The 18,705-nt window shown below is 46.1% G+C and overlaps 3 protein-coding genes across 12 annotated transcripts in view; 1 reads left to right on the top strand and 2 right to left on the bottom strand.

Moving 5' to 3' along the window:
- DYM (dymeclin) overlaps positions 1 to 831 on the bottom strand; it is a 31,333-nt gene extending 30,502 nt beyond the window's left edge. The window contains exon 1 of one of the 2 annotated variants that reach the window (XM_076066946.1): positions 592 to 831. The gene's annotated coding sequence lies outside the window, so the exon portion shown is untranslated. The remainder of the gene's footprint in view (positions 1 to 591) is intronic. The other variant, XM_032948980.2, reaches the window with a different exon arrangement.
- Positions 832 to 1,709: 878 nt separating this feature from the next.
- Positions 1,710 to 5,903, top strand: SNAPC5 (small nuclear RNA activating complex polypeptide 5). Of its 3 annotated transcripts, none has more exons than XM_032948944.2 (4): positions 1,710 to 2,341; positions 4,073 to 4,170; positions 4,302 to 4,400; positions 5,125 to 5,903. In XM_032948944.2, exons 2-4 carry the CDS (start codon positions 4,081 to 4,083, stop codon positions 5,296 to 5,298), a joined length of 363 nt encoding a protein of 120 aa, XP_032804835.1. In that variant the 5' UTR covers positions 1,710 to 2,341; positions 4,073 to 4,080; the 3' UTR covers positions 5,299 to 5,903. The 3 variants fall into 3 exon arrangements, with proteins under 3 accessions (XP_032804835.1, XP_032804845.1, XP_032804826.1); XM_032948954.2 differs by having other exon boundaries at positions 1,711 to 2,137; XM_032948935.2 differs by having other exon boundaries at positions 1,715 to 2,359.
- Positions 5,697 to 16,695, bottom strand: LOC116939883 (gamma-crystallin C-like). 7 transcript variants are annotated; one of them, XM_032948865.2, is made up of 7 exons: positions 16,530 to 16,695; positions 14,655 to 14,729; positions 11,964 to 12,020; positions 10,070 to 10,233; positions 8,903 to 9,038; positions 7,156 to 7,343; positions 5,697 to 6,773 (listed from the first exon to the last, which is right to left on the bottom strand). In XM_032948865.2, exons 3-7 carry the CDS (start codon positions 12,003 to 12,005, stop codon positions 6,515 to 6,517), a joined length of 789 nt encoding a protein of 262 aa, XP_032804756.1. In that variant the 5' UTR covers positions 12,006 to 12,020; positions 14,655 to 14,729; positions 16,530 to 16,695; the 3' UTR covers positions 5,697 to 6,514. The 7 variants fall into 7 exon arrangements, with proteins under 7 accessions (XP_032804756.1, XP_032804794.1, XP_032804777.1 ...); XM_032948903.2 differs by having other exon boundaries at positions 14,698 to 14,729; XM_032948886.2 differs by having other exon boundaries at positions 14,655 to 14,726.
- Between the last annotated feature and the right edge of the window lie 2,010 nt (positions 16,696 to 18,705).

Below are 18,705 nucleotides of genomic sequence, written 5' to 3'. Positions count from 1 at the left end.
ACACAACCCTAGTCATGACACAGCACTTGCTGACACGTGGCTAATACTGACAAATCTCTACCCTGACACAGCACTAGCCCTGACACAGCACTAGCACTGACAAAGCTCTGCCATTACACAACATTAACCTTGACACCTGATTAGCCCAGACACAGCATGGCTATCCCAGACACAGCACTAGCCCTGACACAGCACTAGCCCTGACACAGCACTAGCCCTGACACAGCACTAGCCCTGACACAGCACTAGCCCTGACACAGCACTAGCCCTGACACAGCACTAGCCCTGACACAGCACTAGGCCTGACACAGCACTAGGCCTGACACAGCATGGCTAACCCAGACACAGCACAAGCCCTGACACATCACGAGCAGTGACACAGCTCTGCCCTGCCGCAGCCTTAGCCTTGACACATGGTAGCCCAGACGCAAGCACTCGCCCTGACACAGCCCTAGCCATGCCACTTGGCTATCCTAGACACAGCCCTCGCCCTGGCACAGCCTTCGCCTCTGGCATAAACAGAGCCCTGACATAACCACGATGTCCGCATTACCCGCGACAGGCGGATGCGATGCCCCCTGCACTTCTCACCTGTGTGGCCGGCTCACACAGACAATGTTGATGACGAGGAGGAGGAGGAAGGGAGAAGGACGAAGAAGGACAGCAGGATGATTGTGCGGAGGGGAGGGGATGATCGATTCCGCGGCTCTCTCGCCGAGAAACCCCGGGCGACGACCGAGGCGGCTCGAACGACTCCAAACATCCACGTCGCTAGCTCGTGCCGCGTTGCTTCTTCTTCCGGGGTAGAGGTCACCAGTGGGTGGGAGAGAGGGGGGAGGAGGTCATAACCCGACACCCGTCGCGATTCGATTCCGGTCATACCATCGATTCTCCATACCGTGAATGTCAGAATGAGAATATTTGGTGACCCCGGAGGAATGCGACGAGCTATGACGTGAATGTGATTATTATTTTCACAATGTCACCTTTAATTTTTTTTATTTAAAGCTTTCGTGACTGCATGGATTCATATTCTTGGTTCTTTCGGTAAAGTCACGTAGAAGGGAAACAGCAAAAATAAACGCCACTTTTTTTCAAATTTTCTTGTTGTGGTTTTCACACTTGATGATGATTGCTTCTTGTGTTGCAGTCGAAACGTCGTGAGAATTTTATTGTTTTATATTTTTATTATTGTTGTTTCCCTTCTACGTGACTTTACCGAAAGAACCAAGAATATGTCACCTTTGCTTTTGATTTTTAACCGAGTAAAATGTCTTCTATTTGGATATTGTACCTCGGTTTGTGTTCTATGCTTTAATTTTGTCACTTTTTTGTTTAGAAATGTACATCTCTAAAATGCGTAGTGCTTAATTGCGACTCAGATTAGCACGTTTGGTTCAAGAAAATATTCAGATGCTGCCGATTTCGAATCCAGAGATCGATTAATCGTCATCGGATCGATTCACCCACAAAACGCGGGGACGTGACGACACCGGTCAGTCGCATGACGTCACCTGCGGCTCCGGCATCGTGGATAACGGATGTGGAAGCCATCTTGGTCAGGGGCGATGGGGGAGGGGCGGGGAAAAGCTCAAACCCCCCCGCCGTGACGTCACGCGGTGAGAGGCGGATGACGTCATTGCACTGCCGCCTTTCGCCACGAAAGTGACGGTGACGTCACCACGGCGCCTGTGCCAGGCTAGGTGCACATTGAGGCTGCCACGTGAAGTGTCTGTAGGCTCGCTGCTGACAGGAGGTCGTCTCGGGACAGACCCAGGTGCGACTGACTGAGATGACCGGGCAGATGCACCGCCAGCTGTAACCCCCCCCCCATACTGCGCCAACTCGCTGCGTTTTATCCGCCACGGCGCCCCCGCTCGTTGTTGTGAGCAGCGTCGCTCCTCTGCCCTCCGCTGCAGTTGCTGGCGGGGGCGACCGCCTCCCAGCTGCCCCAGCAGCAACAGCAGCAGCGTCTCCTTCACGAGCCTCCAAATCGAGAGTTCGCCCGCAATACCAACACACACTTCTCCGTTCGCCCAATGAGTGACGGGGACGTCCCCGCGGTGCCTGTGCCAGGCTAGGTGCACCCACAGGCCCCCTCCCCCCACGCCGGCCGCGCCCACCAAACAACCCCCAAGTAAGATGGCGGCTCCGCTGCCTTCAAGTTGTTGAGAGGCGGCTCGACGTTGTTGCATTTTGTACGGCTTAGCCGGTAACGCCGCCGATTGTTTTGGCGTTGCTTTGTCGTCGTTGTCGTTGTTGTTTGACATTGAGACTTGTAGCACCGATTCTAAAGTAACCATGCGCCCTTCAACGATATCCGAATTCTGACTCGTGCCGGGTCCGTACCGTCAGCGCGGTGAGTTGCAACGCGCCCGTGTCGGCGTAGCGATGATGATCAACACAAGTTTATATTTACTTTAAAGCGCATAACGATTACTACTATCGCGTGTTTTTGTATTCTTTGTAACGTTCTGACCCGCCTCTGTATTTAAAAAAAATCTGAATCTTGATTGAGTCTGTAGGAATCCGATGAGCTATAAAGCTCTTTTTCTTCCCCTCCCACAGTATGCCCAGTAGGGGCGGGTAAGATGATGAAACGTCGTGAGAATATTATTGTGTTATTTTATTTTATCAATTTATTATTTTATTCTCATTCTACGTGACTTTACCGAAAGAACCAAAGAAGATGTATAAGGGAAGTTTTATCGCTTTGTGAAAAATTAAGAACAGGGTTTTTCCCCTTTCTGGCAATAAAACAGGTGTGAAGATGACCACAAGGATTCATACTCCTTGGTTTTATTCGGTAGAGTCACGTAGGTAAGCTAAAATAAAATAAAACAATTAAATCACGATGTTTCGGAGGCAACACAAGCTTCCGTCTTCAGGTGGAACGTGACTTTACCGAATAAAACCAAAGAGTCGGTGTGAAGATTTTGATTTAAAGCTTTCGTGACTGCAGGGATTCATATTCTTGGTTATTTCGGTAAAGTCACACCACCACGAAGAATTGTTTCCCGTCTACGTGACTCAACGGAAAGAACCAATAATACCTTAACACTAGTTTTATTGCCAGAAAGGGTAAAAACCCCAACGCATATTTTTTTATACTTTCATACTGCCAAAAAACTCCCAATTTTTTTGTATCGCTTTAAATACGCAAGTGTAAATCTGCTTTTTTTTAATTTAAAGCTTTCGTGATGACCGTTTGCGTTACGGTCGAAACGTCCGTGATAATTTTTTATTGTTTTATATATATTTTATTCTTTTATTGTTTCCCTTCAACGTGACTTTACCGAAAGAGCTAAGAGTATGTAAATCTGCTTTTACTCGACGGCTTGTGGTGGCGTCTCAACGCTCTCCAGGAAGTGGCAACGTCCAGGAATCACTCGTGAGCTCCTCTTCAGGCCCAAGCTGAACAACGTGGACCCTTCCCCAAGCAAACATTCATTCTGACGTTTTAAAATAAGCAATGTTAATAGATGTTATGTTGCTCGGTCGGCAGTGGTTGTCTTGAATCAGGGATTATTGCTTATCATGTGCAGTAGATTTTTTTTGTGTATATATATTTCCGGGGCGCTACGTGGTGGAGAAACATCAATTGCTGTACTGTACTTGTATGCGCCCAAGTCTGTGATTCCCGTCTCAACCAACCCACACTGACCGGTGAGGTGAGGAATGTTCAAATAAACTCCACGATCTGACCGGTTTGGGGAGGCAGGGCCTCACCCAGAAGTGGATTAACAGACTGTATGTACGTTGAACTTCTTTTGCACCGTACGTGGCCAATCGTGCTGTACGTGTACACACGTGAGTGGGAACGTTGTATAGATCTGTCAACAATTGTAAGTAGTGTAAGTGGTATTGCATCCCTTGGTGGAGGCTTTCAATGGAATCAAATGGATTTTATTTGGCACAAACTATGTTTTGCACATTTGCATCTCAGTGCCCTGCTTGGTTCATTGGCAGTGTGTGCCTCATATTCAACCTTCGGGACTTTTCGATGGAAAACTATAACGTTATGTCCACTATGTTGTGCTCAAGTCTTGAATAACGTTCCTTGTTTGCACAGGAGCAACAATGAATATGGAATTGGAAGCGCTGCAGAAAGAGGAGACGACGCTTTTAGAGCTGAGAAAGCTGTTCCAGGATCAGCTGAACCGACTGAAGGTTAAACGTTGAACTCATTATCAATGCTATACGTAGATTGGCGTATACAAGTGACGGAGGAGGTCTCCTTACGCAATGCTGATGGGTTAACTCGGGGCTGGCGGTTAATGCTGTGTGTCTGGGATCTCCAGGTGGAGGAGCTGGCACTCAGAGCGACCATTCGCGCACAGCAGCAGGGGAGCGAGCCCCCTCAGCCCAGCGCCCTGCAGCTGCTGTGCGCCACCCAGGAGGCATGTCACCCACGCTCCCTGCCCAGGGGTTAAAGCCGCCAGCAGCTGCTTGTGGTCATACTGTTGTTTGCTGATCAGACCCTCGAAGCTACGTGATGGTGCCTTTGAGGTTACCCTATCGGTGGTTGCTTTGGGAGGCTCTAAAATGTATTCATCTTTTTTTCACTGTCAGGCGTATTCAGTGTTGATGTGAGGCAGACAATGGTGAACCAACATTAGAGGGTGCTGTGTCATGTTTTGTAAGATTGGTTTGCCACATCTCAGATGTGATATACGTGATATTAGATGTGATATATATTCGTTAAGTGCTGGACTAGGCTGAATTAGGTAATCGTATTTACGTAATTATCTCTTTTTGGAGATCATGAAACTTGCCGAGATTGAACTCGGGTTCTTCGTCGGGCTAACATGGGCATTACGAGAGACTCCTATTTCCTCCTGGCCACCCCACCAGCAGACCAAGGACGTGTCCTCTTGCAGAGTGACACCAGGATTTTTATGTTAATATGTCGGAGAGACAAAACTCCCCCCCCCCCTTAACATCTGAGCGAGTGTGCAGGGTTTATTTTCAGCCGATTCTGTCCATGTTGGTGACTCAGAAAATATATCGACACTCGGCACACCACATCCAATGTACCTCTCGCTAGGGCTGTAGCTACTATTCACGTGCCTAATCTAGCCTAGCGGTGACCCGGGAAATACTCATCGAGTATGTTCTGTGCAGGAGACACGGAGATGTGTAGACGATGCAGATTCCTTGAATCGGATGGCGCTGCAGCTGGACACCATGCCTTTCGGGAACCAGGGCGAGCAGGAGATGGAAGAGCAAGATGAGGAGGAAGATGAGGAAGAAGAGGCTGCAGAAGATGATTATGAAGATTATGGAGATGAGGACTAGTTTATGTGTAAATGTGAGTCCCCTGGTAAAACTGAACAGTCAACAGATGCACAAGTACTGGGGATGTTTTTCAGGGAATAGTATTATAGGGCTCTCAACCCTTTCCTGGAATCGGAAATAAAAGGCCGTGCAGAAAGGCGTGTGGCACAGTTTGGCGCCAGCTATCGTAGAGTACAGTTGCGTTGCAACAGTTCTCTGCGGTGAGTTTAATGTCTTTAAAAACAACGGCGCTAGCCACTTGTACGTTTCCGTAATTCAAAGGTGAACGGGACCCACCCTGCAACTTGCAGTGGTCTTGGAACGGGAAAGGGCTAAGTGTTGAACAAATGTTCACAGGTCCAATAGTGATGCATTAACATACTAGGAGGTATTTTGTAACATTTAATTTCCCTAAGATGTTGATTTTTATATTACTTTATTGAATAGGTGCAATAATTATAACGTCTCGCATCAAAGTATATGCACGGAACACATTCACATATAACAACATTTCAAATGTAAAGATGTACAATTATTCTCCAGCAAAATGTGCATGAATCGAATAATTATGGGCACGTTGAACTTGTGTGTATTGTACAAACTGTAATAAATGTATTTCAAATATGCAGTGGCGTTAAAATTAAACAGCTGAACACAATGTGCTGCATCATCTAAACTAAGGTAAAACAATAAGACATTCCTAGAATTAATTGCCCTTCAATTCCATGGACACAATCAGTATTATTCTGAGCCAAGTCTGCCAAATGTGCATTTGAGACTAATTTTAAATCCATCTCACTGCAAACTATTAAACAATAGGTCAATAAAATCAAATACTGTGCAATAGTATGTATCTGCCATGTATTTGTATAATCATTCAAAGTAAACTGCATCGACAAAAATATAATACAGACTTGCATGCTGTGCATGTGAAGGGAATTTAACATTTTTTAAAAAGAATTCCCTTCATGTGGCAAAATAAATAATTACAGGACAGCATTGGAGTTGGTGATGAAAGACCTTTTATAATAAGCGTAATGAGTTTGTGACATGCTTATGTTGCTTAATACCCTTATGGAATAATGGGTAGTGAATTGATCAAAGCCACCCAAGTTCTCTCTGCCCACAGGCTAATAATAGATCACTCCCAAGTCCGAGTGATGTGCTATTTTCATACCTAATTTACAACTCATCCTTCATGTAAAAATAAAGATGCTTTTGTGATGCGAGAATAGAACTAGAGAGACGACCCTTGCACAGTAACGCAGGGAATACAGGTGGGAGTCATGGCATCATCGCTGCTTTGTTCACCGAGTTGGCTCAGCCCCGGCTTTGGACTCGGATCCATCTCAAGGTTGGGGCTCGGAGAGTCTCCGACGGGAGTGAACGCCACTCGCCGCACAGATGCTGGGGCCGGCCCACACACGTCCAGGCAGCCACGGCCCTCCAACACGCGGTGCGGGCCGCGGTAGTTCGGGTCACGGTATACGACCCACCTGACATGGGGAAAACGACCAGGAAGGAGGCAGCCAGTAAGGAAAGCTGCATTGTAGACGTGGACAAGACGCATGTGACGGAAGACCCAGATAACACATGGTGGGAAATAACCAGGGGGAAATGAGTTGCGTGGAGTACCCAGGTAACAAGGAAGATGAGATGAAAATAACCCAACAAGCACAATAGAAATGCATCCAGGAAGAACCCGAAAGATGATGAACCAAGGGAGAATAAAGACTTAAGTGGAGGATACAAGAAAGACATGAAGGATGAGGAAAAAGAAGGCGGCTGAAGTGGAGGGCCCAGGGAAGGTACAGATGTCACTGATGGTGTGGAGAATGTTGGTAAATTCCCCCGTGCACGGCAGCGCGGGTTACTCACACCCCGCCACACACGCGCACGCTGGCTACGCGCCCCAGAGTCGGGGCGCTGCGGGGGTCAACCCCATCGCTTGGCTCCTCGCGACTCGTGAGGGTGGCCAGGTCCGGCACGTCGACGCGCAGATCCACAGAGCGGCCACGGCCCCCTGGCTCGGAGTGCAGCTGCAGCAGAGGCGGACACTCCAGGTCCTGTAGCGGTGGGGTTAGAACGCGCAGCTTAATTTACGCCAACATTTCGAGTGTAATATTTTTGGGAAAAAAATGTGTTACGTAGCAACATGTGGTTGATTAAAAAAGTAAGAACGTCCAACACCAATTTTGTGATTGTGACAATTGAGCATTAGTTGTGTGAGGGGCGTCTAAAACTTGGATATTTGGAAATCCAAAAGAAGCATTTTATTTTACCTTCCAATGTAAAAACGCAAACTTTATAATAAACCTCAATATATATTCTTAGTTTTTTCGGTAAAGTCACGTTGAAGAGAAACAACAAAATAATAATATATATATAAAACAATAAAAAAATTCTCACGACGTTTCGACCATAACTCAAACGGTCATCTTCAGGTGTGTTGGTTTGCATAAATGTATTTTTAAACGGCACATAAATAACTCTTCATAGTTCATAGTTTTTTTTAGTTTCATAGTTTTATTTATTTGGTATAGCCCTGTGAGCCATTCGGGAGGGGTGGCGCACTGCACGAAAATGAGTACAGCCCCATGTTTGTTAGAAAGCAATGTAAATGGCTGTACAAATATAAGGCAGCTAAAGTTTGGCATACAACCCACTGAGAGATGGAAATGGCTGTACAATTATAAGGCAGCTAATGTTTGATTCGATTTATAACATCTTTCCAATGGTTGCTCAATTTGAAACCATCCTCTCGGTTGAACTTGTGTCTGTGTTTGTATATCTGGACGGCTTCATGGACAAATCTCTGGTAATAACCGGTTATTATAATTGTACAGCCATATCCATCTCTCTCAGTGGGTTTTATGCCAAACTTTAGCTGCCTTATAATTGTACAGCCATTTGCATTGCTTTCTAAGAAAAATGGGACTGTACTCGCCCCCCCCCTCCCCCCGAACCCCCTGCAGTTTAACAAAAGGCGGCTTAACTCAGCCCCCCCCCCCCCCCCTTAACCTGTATATAATCCCGGCTGGTCTCAGAGGTGTCCACTTGACACAGATATTCTGCTGTGACTATTCCACCTGAAGACGGAAGCTTGTGTTGCCTCCGAAACGTCGTGATTTAATTTAGTTTTATTTTATTTTACCTACGTGACTTTACCGAAAAAAACAAAGAGTATCAATCCCTGCAGTCACGAAAGCTTCAAATCTAGAATTTGTAAGAATGTTGATAGACCAGATCTAAACACGTCATGCCATTTAAGGAGAGGGCCGCAAACTCGAGCACAACATTGAAACGCTGCCCTTATTAAACGCCACTAACAAAGGTAGGGGTGAGTGGAGGGGGTGGGTGGCGGGGCCAAGGTTGAGATGAGCCTTCTCAAAAATGGGGCAGCCACCTCCCATCGCACCGAACTGCCCAGTGCCCCCCAATCCTGGCGCAGCTGCTGTTGCTGCTGCAACAAACAAAAAAACCCCATCCTTAGTCCGCTGGAGGGATTACACGAAGAAATATGAGGAGGGAGGCCTCCAATTGCCCGTACGTATCAGCGTCGACAATATCTTGGGTTCAGGGTCACCCGTGCCTAATCATGGGTTTTGTCGGCGGAGCTGCGCACCCGACGCAGCCTCCGCACGGACGCAACGACGGTCGGGAATCCGCCCCAGCTGCCCGCGTGGCGGTGTTCACCTCCACCGACCCCGTCCCACAGTGCCGCCGGGCCCGAGAATTCCTCCAGGGCATAGCCCAGCCACCTTGCGAGTAAGGGAAGGGGGAGACGCCGCGGTTTAACTTTCGCTCGGCATTTACGATGCGCGAATGAATGCAACGACATTTAAAGCCACATTGCCTTGAATTGTGGGCCTCGGTGATTTGTTCGAGTGAAATGGTCAACTCCGTAATAAAGTGAGCACTGGGTGTTTGTTGCTCATCTACGGTAGCAAGGTACGAGCTTGGGGTTGAAAATGCCACGTTCTTACAGCAGCTGCCGGATTATCGTTAGGTAGTGATGCACACAATAACCGTTGACTTATGCATCATCTGAAAGCAACTTAATCTCAGGATGTTGCTGCTACTCATTTTATCGACCATGGAATAACGATGAGCCGAGGTCGACTCTCAAAAGAGTATTTCAACCAACTCGTGACCTTACTGTTGTGAATTTGAGTGCTCTACCACAGCAATGTATCTTATTAAAGACCCAGGCTTCTTTGATTTGGAACGTCGTTTAAATATTACAAAAAATATTTGTTATCGTCACGAACACTATTGACCACAGGTTGCTCGTGTCATGCCGGTAATCGCAGCAAAACAAAATGTGTCGAGCCACAACGCCCCACCGCGGTGGCCAGATGTTAACTACCTCGCCTGGTTAACAGGAGGTCGTGGATTCGATCCCGACCCTAACTCCTGTTTATGTGGAGTTCGCGTGTTCTCCCCGTGGTCGCGTGCATTTTTCTCCGGGTGCTCCCGGAGTTAGAATCAACTTCGTTCAGCAATAATTTGTGGCCAGGTCGCTTCTGAAAAAAGATAGCTCAGTGGGCCTTACCTGGTAAGATAACAAAAAATATATATAGTTTTAGTTTAGTAGCTATACAGTGTTGCAGGTGGTGAAACTGCACCAGTGCCTGCGAGCTGGATGGGCCAGGCACTGGGTTACGAAGAGCGGGGAGAAATGGCAAATGCACCAGGGCCCCATGCCAAAACCACGCCATGCTACTGCTTTAGACCCAGCGCGCTTTTGACCCGATGTGGCCGGGGCAAAGCCATCGCTGCCGTTACGTACGCGCCACGAGACACTCGGACCGAGTGGCAGCGGACAGGGCCGTGGGCAGCAGGTTCGTGGGCAGTGCGGCGGCGGAAGGAGCGACGCGGCTCCAGTAAGCGAGGGCAGTCCCGCGTTAAGGGCAGCCCCCTGCCCTGCAGGTTTGTGAAGTCGTAGAGCGTCACCTGCCAAAGCAGCGCAATACTCAAACACTGGCTCCTGTGACGGTGGCCGTGGTCACCGCGTTATTCACTCGGGGGTGGGGGGGGGGGGTGCATATTGGTCAGGTGGAGGCCCCAATATTCGATTTGTCTCGCACGGTCGCACCTAGGCTATATATACAGGGTCCTTCAAAAAAAGTGTTAACACTTATATGGGACTATCGTTTTTAATGGAAAAAGAACGGATGATACACTATAACATGATAACAAATGTATGCTAATAGCTTCAAAAAGTCAGTCTCCACGCGTTCGCCATCATTGTCAACACGTGGCCTGGAATCTTCTCCAGGTGGTCTCCAGGACCCGGAGGCAGCAGCACATTTCTTGTGGTATTGTTGCAAATTCTCAGAAGTGTTAATATTTTTTAAAGCACTCTGTATATCGCGGCTCTTCTTGCCTAATCACGTAATTAAATATGTTTTTGTTATTTTAAACTGTTGAAAACATATCGCACGATTGGTTGTCAAAGGGCCCCCTTCCCCCATGCTAGTTTGGCTACTGGTCAGTGGAGATGACTGGCAGGCCACCTCGATGGGACGAGTGCTTGGGTTGCAGCAAGGGCCCAGCATCATCGATGTAACCTATATTAAAATTTGCTTCTCTCAAAGGATAATGTCAATAAATAAAATGGCCAGTAGAGAATGAGCAGCGACCTCCTAGAAACTGGAGGTTGATTATGGGTTTCAACCAGGAGGCCTTGGTTGTTAGAGCAGAGCGCATACAACTAGGCAAGGAAAAAGAGGAGATGGCAAGAAAGAACAATACCGTATACGATTTTCAAAACGGAAAGTATGATCTTGCATTTTAAGAGATTTTAAATCGAGGGTGGTCAGATCCCTTCATTGGCTTCCAAAACAACTTGGGGGTAAATGAAGGGATCTTGAGGACTTGAGTTGTACATAATGGCATGATAACATTTTCGGGTGCAATACATCTGGTAGCAGCACTCTGCATCATCATCACAGCGATTAATTCAACATGTTGCGCACGGCGAATTTGATCATTTCAGTCCCGTCACCGATGATGGAATAAAAATGCCACCGTGTAAAATTATACTTTTGTGCATGACCAGATTTGGCTCATTCTGATTGCCTTAACGTATATAATTTTGGCACGTGACAAAACAATGTCAGCATAGTTGAGAAGAGCACGGGGTAGTGGTTATACGAGTTAGACCGTTGAGGAATATCACGCGAAGCACAAATGCGTCACTGCCGGATCGTGCCGTTGGTTCTGGATTATTCTGCACAGGTGCTCAAAGACGCATTGATAGAAAAGATTAATCGACACTGATCTCAGAGAGCTTCGTTGAATCTCAAGATATTTTAAGTGGTCTTGGATGCCTGACCAATTCTGTTAAACCGGTGTTTTAAATAAGTGCACACTTTAAAAAAATATGAATATGCATGTGACGTGATATCCAACAAATTACCCAAACCATCCTTTGGAGAAAATCCAAATTACAGTGGCTCGCACCGTTGACTTCAAGCGTAATGAACATTCCTCAAATAACAAACTAGGATTGGTTGATGTGGAAGACAGATTGCCCATGCTTAGCCCATTTGGCCTCAACGCCTAATCTACTCTACAGACCATTATGCAGTGTTAAAAGCTATGTGTCCGTGATGGAGCTCACAAAAAAATTGGCAAAAGCACAAGGGCATTACTAAAGGAAGAATACAATCATAACTCACCCGATCTTTTGGCTCAAAGGGCCTTTGCAGCTCAGAACCCATGATCCAGCCTTAAATCTGGGGATTTTTTTTACAAACACAAAAGTGAACATCATTTGTTGTATAATATTGCTGTAATATTACAAGAATCCAATAGCCATTAAGGAGGACTAAATTGTGCTTTCCATGGGCACTTTTCACAGTTCTGCTGGTGTGGATGACATGTTTTAAGTTTATTTGGTTTAACCAGGTGAGAACTCAACGAGACCAGGCGAGTCTAATTTTGGAATAGTGACCTGGACCATCAAAATGAGGTAAGCAAAAACAAACAAAATAAATACTCTTTGGGTCTTTCGGTAAAGTCACGTAGATAGAAAAATAAGAAAAAATAATACCGAAAGACCTAAAGAGTATGAATTCCTGCAGTCACGAAAGCTTTAAGTCAAGATTAAACTAAATAAAGTTCAGCGACCAGGCAACGAGAGAAATTACGACAAAAAAAAACAACCGTGTCACGTGAGAAATCAAAAGCACTGCACAAACACAACCGATGCTCATCATAAACTCCCTGCTGCGTAGGTCTCCTTGGGCAGATTATTCCTATACTGATTATAGTACAATTACACATTAAGTTACAGAAACATCAAACAGATACAAGGTGACCATTGTACGAACATGTAAACAGACAAGGATACGAAGAGACAAGATCTCGCGTATAGCATTTAACAGACTGTTGGGGCAAGTGCTGATCGCGAGCGCCTATGAAGGCCGGCACGGCACACGAGGGGGGTGGGAGACCAACATCACGCCCGGGCCACCTTTGTCTCCCCAGTGGCGATGTTTACACACCGTACCAGGTACGCATTTGAGGCTGAGCCGACCTAGGGGAGGTCCAGTACTGGTTCAGATAAGCATCACTGATGTTGACCATGAGCGAGAATCGAACTCTGTTCGCCGGGTTCGTAGCGCAGCTCCCCACAACAAATATAAAGACAAAGATCCCCCGTATAGCCTTTAACAGACTGTTGGGGCAAGTGCTGTTAGCGAGCACCTATGAAGGCCAGAACCGCACACGAGAAGGTGAGTGGCCAGCACCACGCCTGGTCGCCTTTGTCTCCCCAGTGGCGATGTTCAGATAATTAACGTCACTGATTTTGGCCGTGAGCGGGAATCGAACTCTGGTCGCCAGGTTCGTAGCGCAGCGCTCACCGCTACAACTACCACAGTATAGGATCCCTATATGCAGATGCTTTGAGAGATGCTGGGTGGGGAATGTGCCATCGATGTCCCCGTACTAAAGCCGTCACAGCACTTGTGTGGCCAATGGAACTGGCATCATGGCCAGCTTCCTTTAGTTTCTAAGCAGTGATGTTCACACATCCTAGCGGCTCAGCTTCGCCAAGTCAACATATGTTCAGATATTAAACGGCAAGAAATCAAAAGAATGGCAAGCTGGTGTTGTCGTAGTGTACTGTCTGTGCTGGAGTGAATAGGGTGAACACAGACGTGTGCACCGTGGAATGGTGACACAGTGGTTAGCACACTGCCCTTTCAACCCGGCAACCCGAATTCAAATCCCGGCCATAGCACCATCATTGGGGAGTGCTATCTCAACTCGTCCTTGGCTCCCCTTTCTCCAAACGCATTGATCATAGCGTTGAAGTATGGCCAAATAACCCCATCTCTAACATGGGGTTGGAAGGCCTTCATCCAGCAGCAGATTGACAAAGGCCTGTAGATTGTGTGCTCACATGCAGTAGTATAAATACACATCTGTAATATTGCCTGCTTGATATACAGTGCTTGCCAAGTTAAAATGAGTCCAATAAAACCCGGATATCGCTCAATCCCTCTTACCTAATCTCACAACCGCCCACCCCATCGCTGCCCCACCCCACAGGGCGGTTATGTTCAGCAGACAGGATCAACTCTCCCGATTTAGAAACACAAACGGTGACATATTTGGGTAGAGGCAACATGCTCACGCTTCAACTTTACAGAAGGTTAAACCCCCCCCCCCCCCACGAACAATGAACCCTCGTGATCCGCATTAAGCCCCAACAACATCACTACACAAACACTGCAAACAGTCGCAGTCATTCTACAGCCCCTTTTATCAGGCCACCGCAGGATGAATGACCCCAGACGCAGTCCGATTAGCCCGCACCTTCGATTAGCACGGTTGGCTTCGTACGGTGCCAAAGAAGTCCAACATACATACATGTCGTGCAATTCACGCACTGAGAGGCAAGTCGCGGCATAGGCTTGAGGGTCAAAATGATCATTGTCAGTTTTCACGTTAAGTAAATAAACTTGACCCATGATCAGCATTGAATCATTCACAGTAATATACGAATGTCATGATCTATCCTTGCCTGTCCAACAATTTAATTAGTTTTTGAGATTTGTGGTCTTGCTGGTTTATCCAGGATGTTTCTGTTGCCCGTCGTCGCTTTAAGATGTTTCTGTGTTTGTCGCGGTTGCACCCGACTCAAGAGCCGCATGGCTCACAGGGCTATACCTAATAAATTAAACTTGAAAACATGTCACGCACGAGCGTTGTTTTCAGTATACTTTTAGACGCTGGCCAGGACCGGTTCAGATATCACACTTGTTACTGATATATTGCCGTGGCCATGCTATGGCATGGAATCAAACTCGGGTCAAACGTTGAGCGGCATATACTCATGGTGAATGTATTTATTTAATTACCGTCAACTCATTAGGTGCCGTCGCAAACGGGGAAATTGGTCACCTCTTCTGGCATCCTTGTCAGGCTTGCGCCTTCTTTGCATGAAGAGAAAAGCGGACTTCATCCTGGCGCACTCATTCACATTGGTATCCTTGATCTATATTCTTAGTTTTTTCGGTAAAGTCACGTTGAAGAGAAACAACAAAATAACAAAATATATATAAAACAATAAAAAATTCTCACGACGTTTCGACCATAACTCAAACGGTCATCATCAGGTGTGTCGGTTTGCATAAATTTATTTTGAAAACGGCATATTTATTTATATATATAAAAATAACGTTTGCGTCACGCGCAACGATGGCAGTTTGCCAGGACTAGTCCATCTATTTTTTTTTTTTGAAAAGAGGAGGGGGGAGACGAAATTTGTTTTTATGTATGCTGTCTGAAAGGCACTGTAAGCGTGAACAATCAATCAAGAAGTGAAATGATTTATCAAATCTTTCCAATGATTGCTAAGATAGAATCCATCTTCTCGGTTGAAATTGTCTCTGTGTTTGTATATGTGGATAGCCTCATGAACGAATCTCTCATGGAAGCCAGATGGCTTACAAAGAACCTCCGTCTTGGAAAAGTCAATGGCATGTGAGCCTACTGAATTAGAACAATGATCTGCTACGGCCGAGGTGTTGGTCCTACCGTGTTTAAGGTCTGCTTTATGTTCACGAATGCGGTCCGAGATATGGCGTTTGGTTTCTCCAATGTAACTACTACCACAGAGGCAACTTAGTTTGTAGACACCAGGGTATTGTATGTCCGGAATCACATCTTTTACAGACGGAACCAGATCACGGATTTTATGTAATGTGTTGAAACGGACCTGGATCTTGTGTTTATTCAAGATTTTGGAGATCTTTTTTGTGATCCCAGCAATGTAGGGTAAAGTGATGGTTTTGAAAGGCTCCTCAAGAGGGTTCTTCTTCATGGTTTGAGTGATAGCTTTGCGGATTGTATAGTCGGAGTAACCATTAGCCCTAAGAGCTTGGTGTACGTGCTTGAGTTCACTGCTTATGTGTTCCTGGTCGGATATGCATTGGGCTCTATGATACAGAGTCTTGATGAGAGAATTCTTCTGTGATGGATGGTGGTGGGAATCCAGTTTCAGATAAGCATCCGTATGGGTAGCTTTCCTGTAGACAGAGTGGCTCATTGAACCATCAGGTCTCTTTTTAATTAGGACATCCAAAAAAGGTATCTTGCCATCTATTTCGACTTCCATGGTAAATCTGATGGCTGGGTGTATGGAATTGATGTGGTCGAAGAATTTGTCTAGAGCAGGCCGGCCATGTGGCCAGATGACAAAAGTGTCATTTTTTTTTATTGTTTTATATATATTTTGTTATTTTGTTGTTTCTCTTCAACGTGACTTTACCGAAAAAACTAAGAATATGAATTACTGCAGTCACGAAAGCTTTAAATCAAAATCCTTGATCTAGTTCACCCCCCTGCTGCTCAGCCCACTTTTCGTTTTAGCCAGTCTCAAGTATTTAACAGTAAGAGGTATAATATTAGTTGTACAAATCCTGAATTTCACGGGCCTCTCGCATGCACATCACTGCCATAGTGCAATGCGAGCTGAAGCAAAGTTAATCCGCCAATTTGGAGGGCTTTTTCGGTACCGTTGGCTGTATGTCAATGCAATTAACACCATAAACACGCAAATCGTAAACAAACAGGATTGGGGTTTAGTTATGTAAACTTGAAAAGCAAAGCAACATCACATTCAAAACATCCTGCAAAATTCAATACGCCAATTCTGGATTAATTTTCACTTCGCAAGTTTGTAACACGCATATTTAAAATACACACTGGTGAAGTGATGCGTTCATTCTTACAGCACATCCAAACCAAGGCAAATGTCTACTTGTCCCGTGATGATGCTCGAGCAGCGGAACTTCACACTGCACACACAGCCGGATGGATGACTATCCAGCAGCTCGCGTCCCACTAATCACACTCCAGTAACAAAAGTCGCGTCGCTCCTCGGGCTCGTGCACAACTCAGTCGATGATCTCCTTGCAACACCAACAGCAGAAGAGGAAGAGCAGGCAGTCGCGTGCAGAGCGCAGAAAGCCCTGTGAGCAGCTGCCCTGCTGCTGCTGCTGTTGCTGCTGCCGCTGTTGTGGCTGCTGCTGCTGCTGCTGCAGGTGAGAGCCAACCTCTCTCTCCACGCTCCGCTCCATCAAGCGCCACACGTAGCGCGAAATGGACAGCAAGTCTCCTCCTCCTCCTCCTCCGCCTCCTCCAGCGCGGCAGGGGCTGTGGTAGAGCCACCCAGGAGCGAGTCTGAGGCCGCAAGGGCAGAGCGACGGCCCGACGTGCATCGGTAGCGGGCAAGCGCGAGGATGTGCGCCCGTGTTCGCAGCGCGTTAAATAGGGGGGGTCACAGGGGGGTCACAGGCTCCCATCGAGGGGCTCAGCGGAGCACAATGGGAAGTGCACGGCGCGCAGATTGCATTCAATCGGAGAACGAAGCCGACAGCACATTCTGCTGCGTGTTTTGACGTCGGTACCGCAGAGTTACAATTGACCGATTAAACAGGGAAAATAACTGGAAAGTGTACCTCGTTAGTGGCCATATTCCAGGTGATTATTACTACGCAAAAACATTAATGACACAACGGCATCATAACGGTAATGATTACACGATGTAACACAATTTTTGTTCCTGGGGAGTGTTATTTCGTAATTGCTTATGCCTAAACAGTTTTTTTTTTTTAAATGGCTATTATTCCCCACAAACTTTGCTTTTGTGACCAGTACAGTGATATTTTGAAATTTACCTATTTTCAATGAGAAAACGGGCAATGTCTTTTCGTTCACGTCAGAAAAAAAACATACGAATCAAAATTTACATGTATTTATACTAAAGTAATAAAAAAATGACTGCAAAAGATTTAGAAGGGAGTAGTTTTTCAAGATTTACGATTATACTTCAAATCACTTTCACGAATCAGCCCCCAAATGTAGTCCCCCATTATGTTCTCGGAATACTGTCCTTGGTAGCGGCGTTTAAAGTCCAGTATATCCTGGTGGAAGCGCTCGCCTTGCTCCTCCAAGTACGCTCCCATGTTCTCCCTGAATTTATCAAGATGAGCATCAAGGATATGGACTTTGAGGGACATCCTACAGCCCTCTTTTTCTTTTCGCTCTGCCTGATGAAAACTGCTTATGTTGCGATCGAAACGTCGTGGGTTTTTGAATTATATATATAGATTTTAACTTTATTATTTTCTAAGTTACTTTACCGAAAGAACCAAAGAATTTGAATTCCTGCAGTCACTAAAGTCAAAAATCCTACAGCCCATTGTGCTGTAGTTCTTCACCAGTCTCAACAAGCTCCACGTAGTTTTCAACCTTGATTGCCCAGGAAGCGACAAACCACTGCGACAAAGCTGTTCAAAGCTGCTTTCTCCTTACTAGTTAGCTTCTTGGGGAATTAATTGCACTCATGGATCTTCTTTGTGGTCCGATGAAGACACCGGCTTTGACCTTTGCCTCAGACAGCTTAGGGAAGAAGTCTTGAAGGCTGCCGACTCATTATCTACAGCTCTGACAAATTGTTTCATAAGGCCCAATTTGATGTGCAGTGGTGGCATCAGCACCTTCCGGGGGTCCAGCAGTGGCTCCCACTTGACGTTGTTCCTCCCCACAGAGAACTCGGTCTGCTGTCGCCAGTCCCGCCTGTGGTAGTGCGCCTTGGTGCCCAAATATTTTTGTAATAATTTTTGTATTACTTTAGTATAAATACATGTTAATTTTTATGAATGTTGTTTTTTCTGACTTTATGTGAATGAAGACACAAATTCGCCTGTTTTCTCATTGAAAATAGGTAAATTTCAAAATATCACTGTCCTGGTCACAAAAGCAGAGATTGTGGGGAATAATAGAAATTTTCTGTACTTTCTAGGCATAAGCAATGACGAAATAACACTTACTACCCAGGAACCAAAAAATATTGGTACAATGTTACCATTTTGATTTGAAGCTTTCGTGACTGCAGGAATCCAC

The sequence above is a fragment of the Petromyzon marinus genome, chromosome 1 (genome assembly GCF_048934315.1).
Source record: "Petromyzon marinus isolate PM22_M1 ecotype Great Lakes invasive population chromosome 1, UKy_Petmar_22M1.pri1.0, whole genome shotgun sequence".
Classification (NCBI taxonomy): domain Eukaryota; kingdom Metazoa; phylum Chordata; class Hyperoartia; order Petromyzontiformes; family Petromyzontidae; genus Petromyzon; species Petromyzon marinus.
Note: the sequence above shows the minus strand (reverse complement) of the source record. Positions and strands in the feature narration are given on the sequence as shown.

Excerpts from the sequence above, each read along its gene's own strand:
- SNAPC5 (XM_032948944.2), top strand. The coding sequence starts at position 4,081 with ATGAATATGGAATTGGAAGCGCTGCAGAAAGAGGAGACGACGCTTTTA. Across the intron at positions 4,171-4,301 it reads ATCAGCTGAACCGACTGAAG|GTGGAGGAGCTGGCACTCAG; the intron begins GTTAAACGTTGA and ends TGGGATCTCCAG. Across the intron at positions 4,401-5,124 it reads TGCTGTGCGCCACCCAGGAG|GAGACACGGAGATGTGTAGA; the intron begins GCATGTCACCCA and ends TGTTCTGTGCAG.
- LOC116939883 (XM_032948865.2), bottom strand. The coding sequence starts at position 12,005 with ATGGGTTCTGAGCTGCAAAGGCCCTTTGAGCCAAAAGATCGG. Across the intron at positions 9,039-10,069 it reads GTCCGAGTGTCTCGTGGCGC|GTGGCTGGGCTATGCCCTGG; the intron begins GTACGTAACGGC and ends CTTACTCGCAAG. Across the intron at positions 7,344-8,902 it reads CCGTGCGGAGGCTGCGTCGG|GACCTGGAGTGTCCGCCTCT; the intron begins GTGCGCAGCTCC and ends CCACCGCTACAG.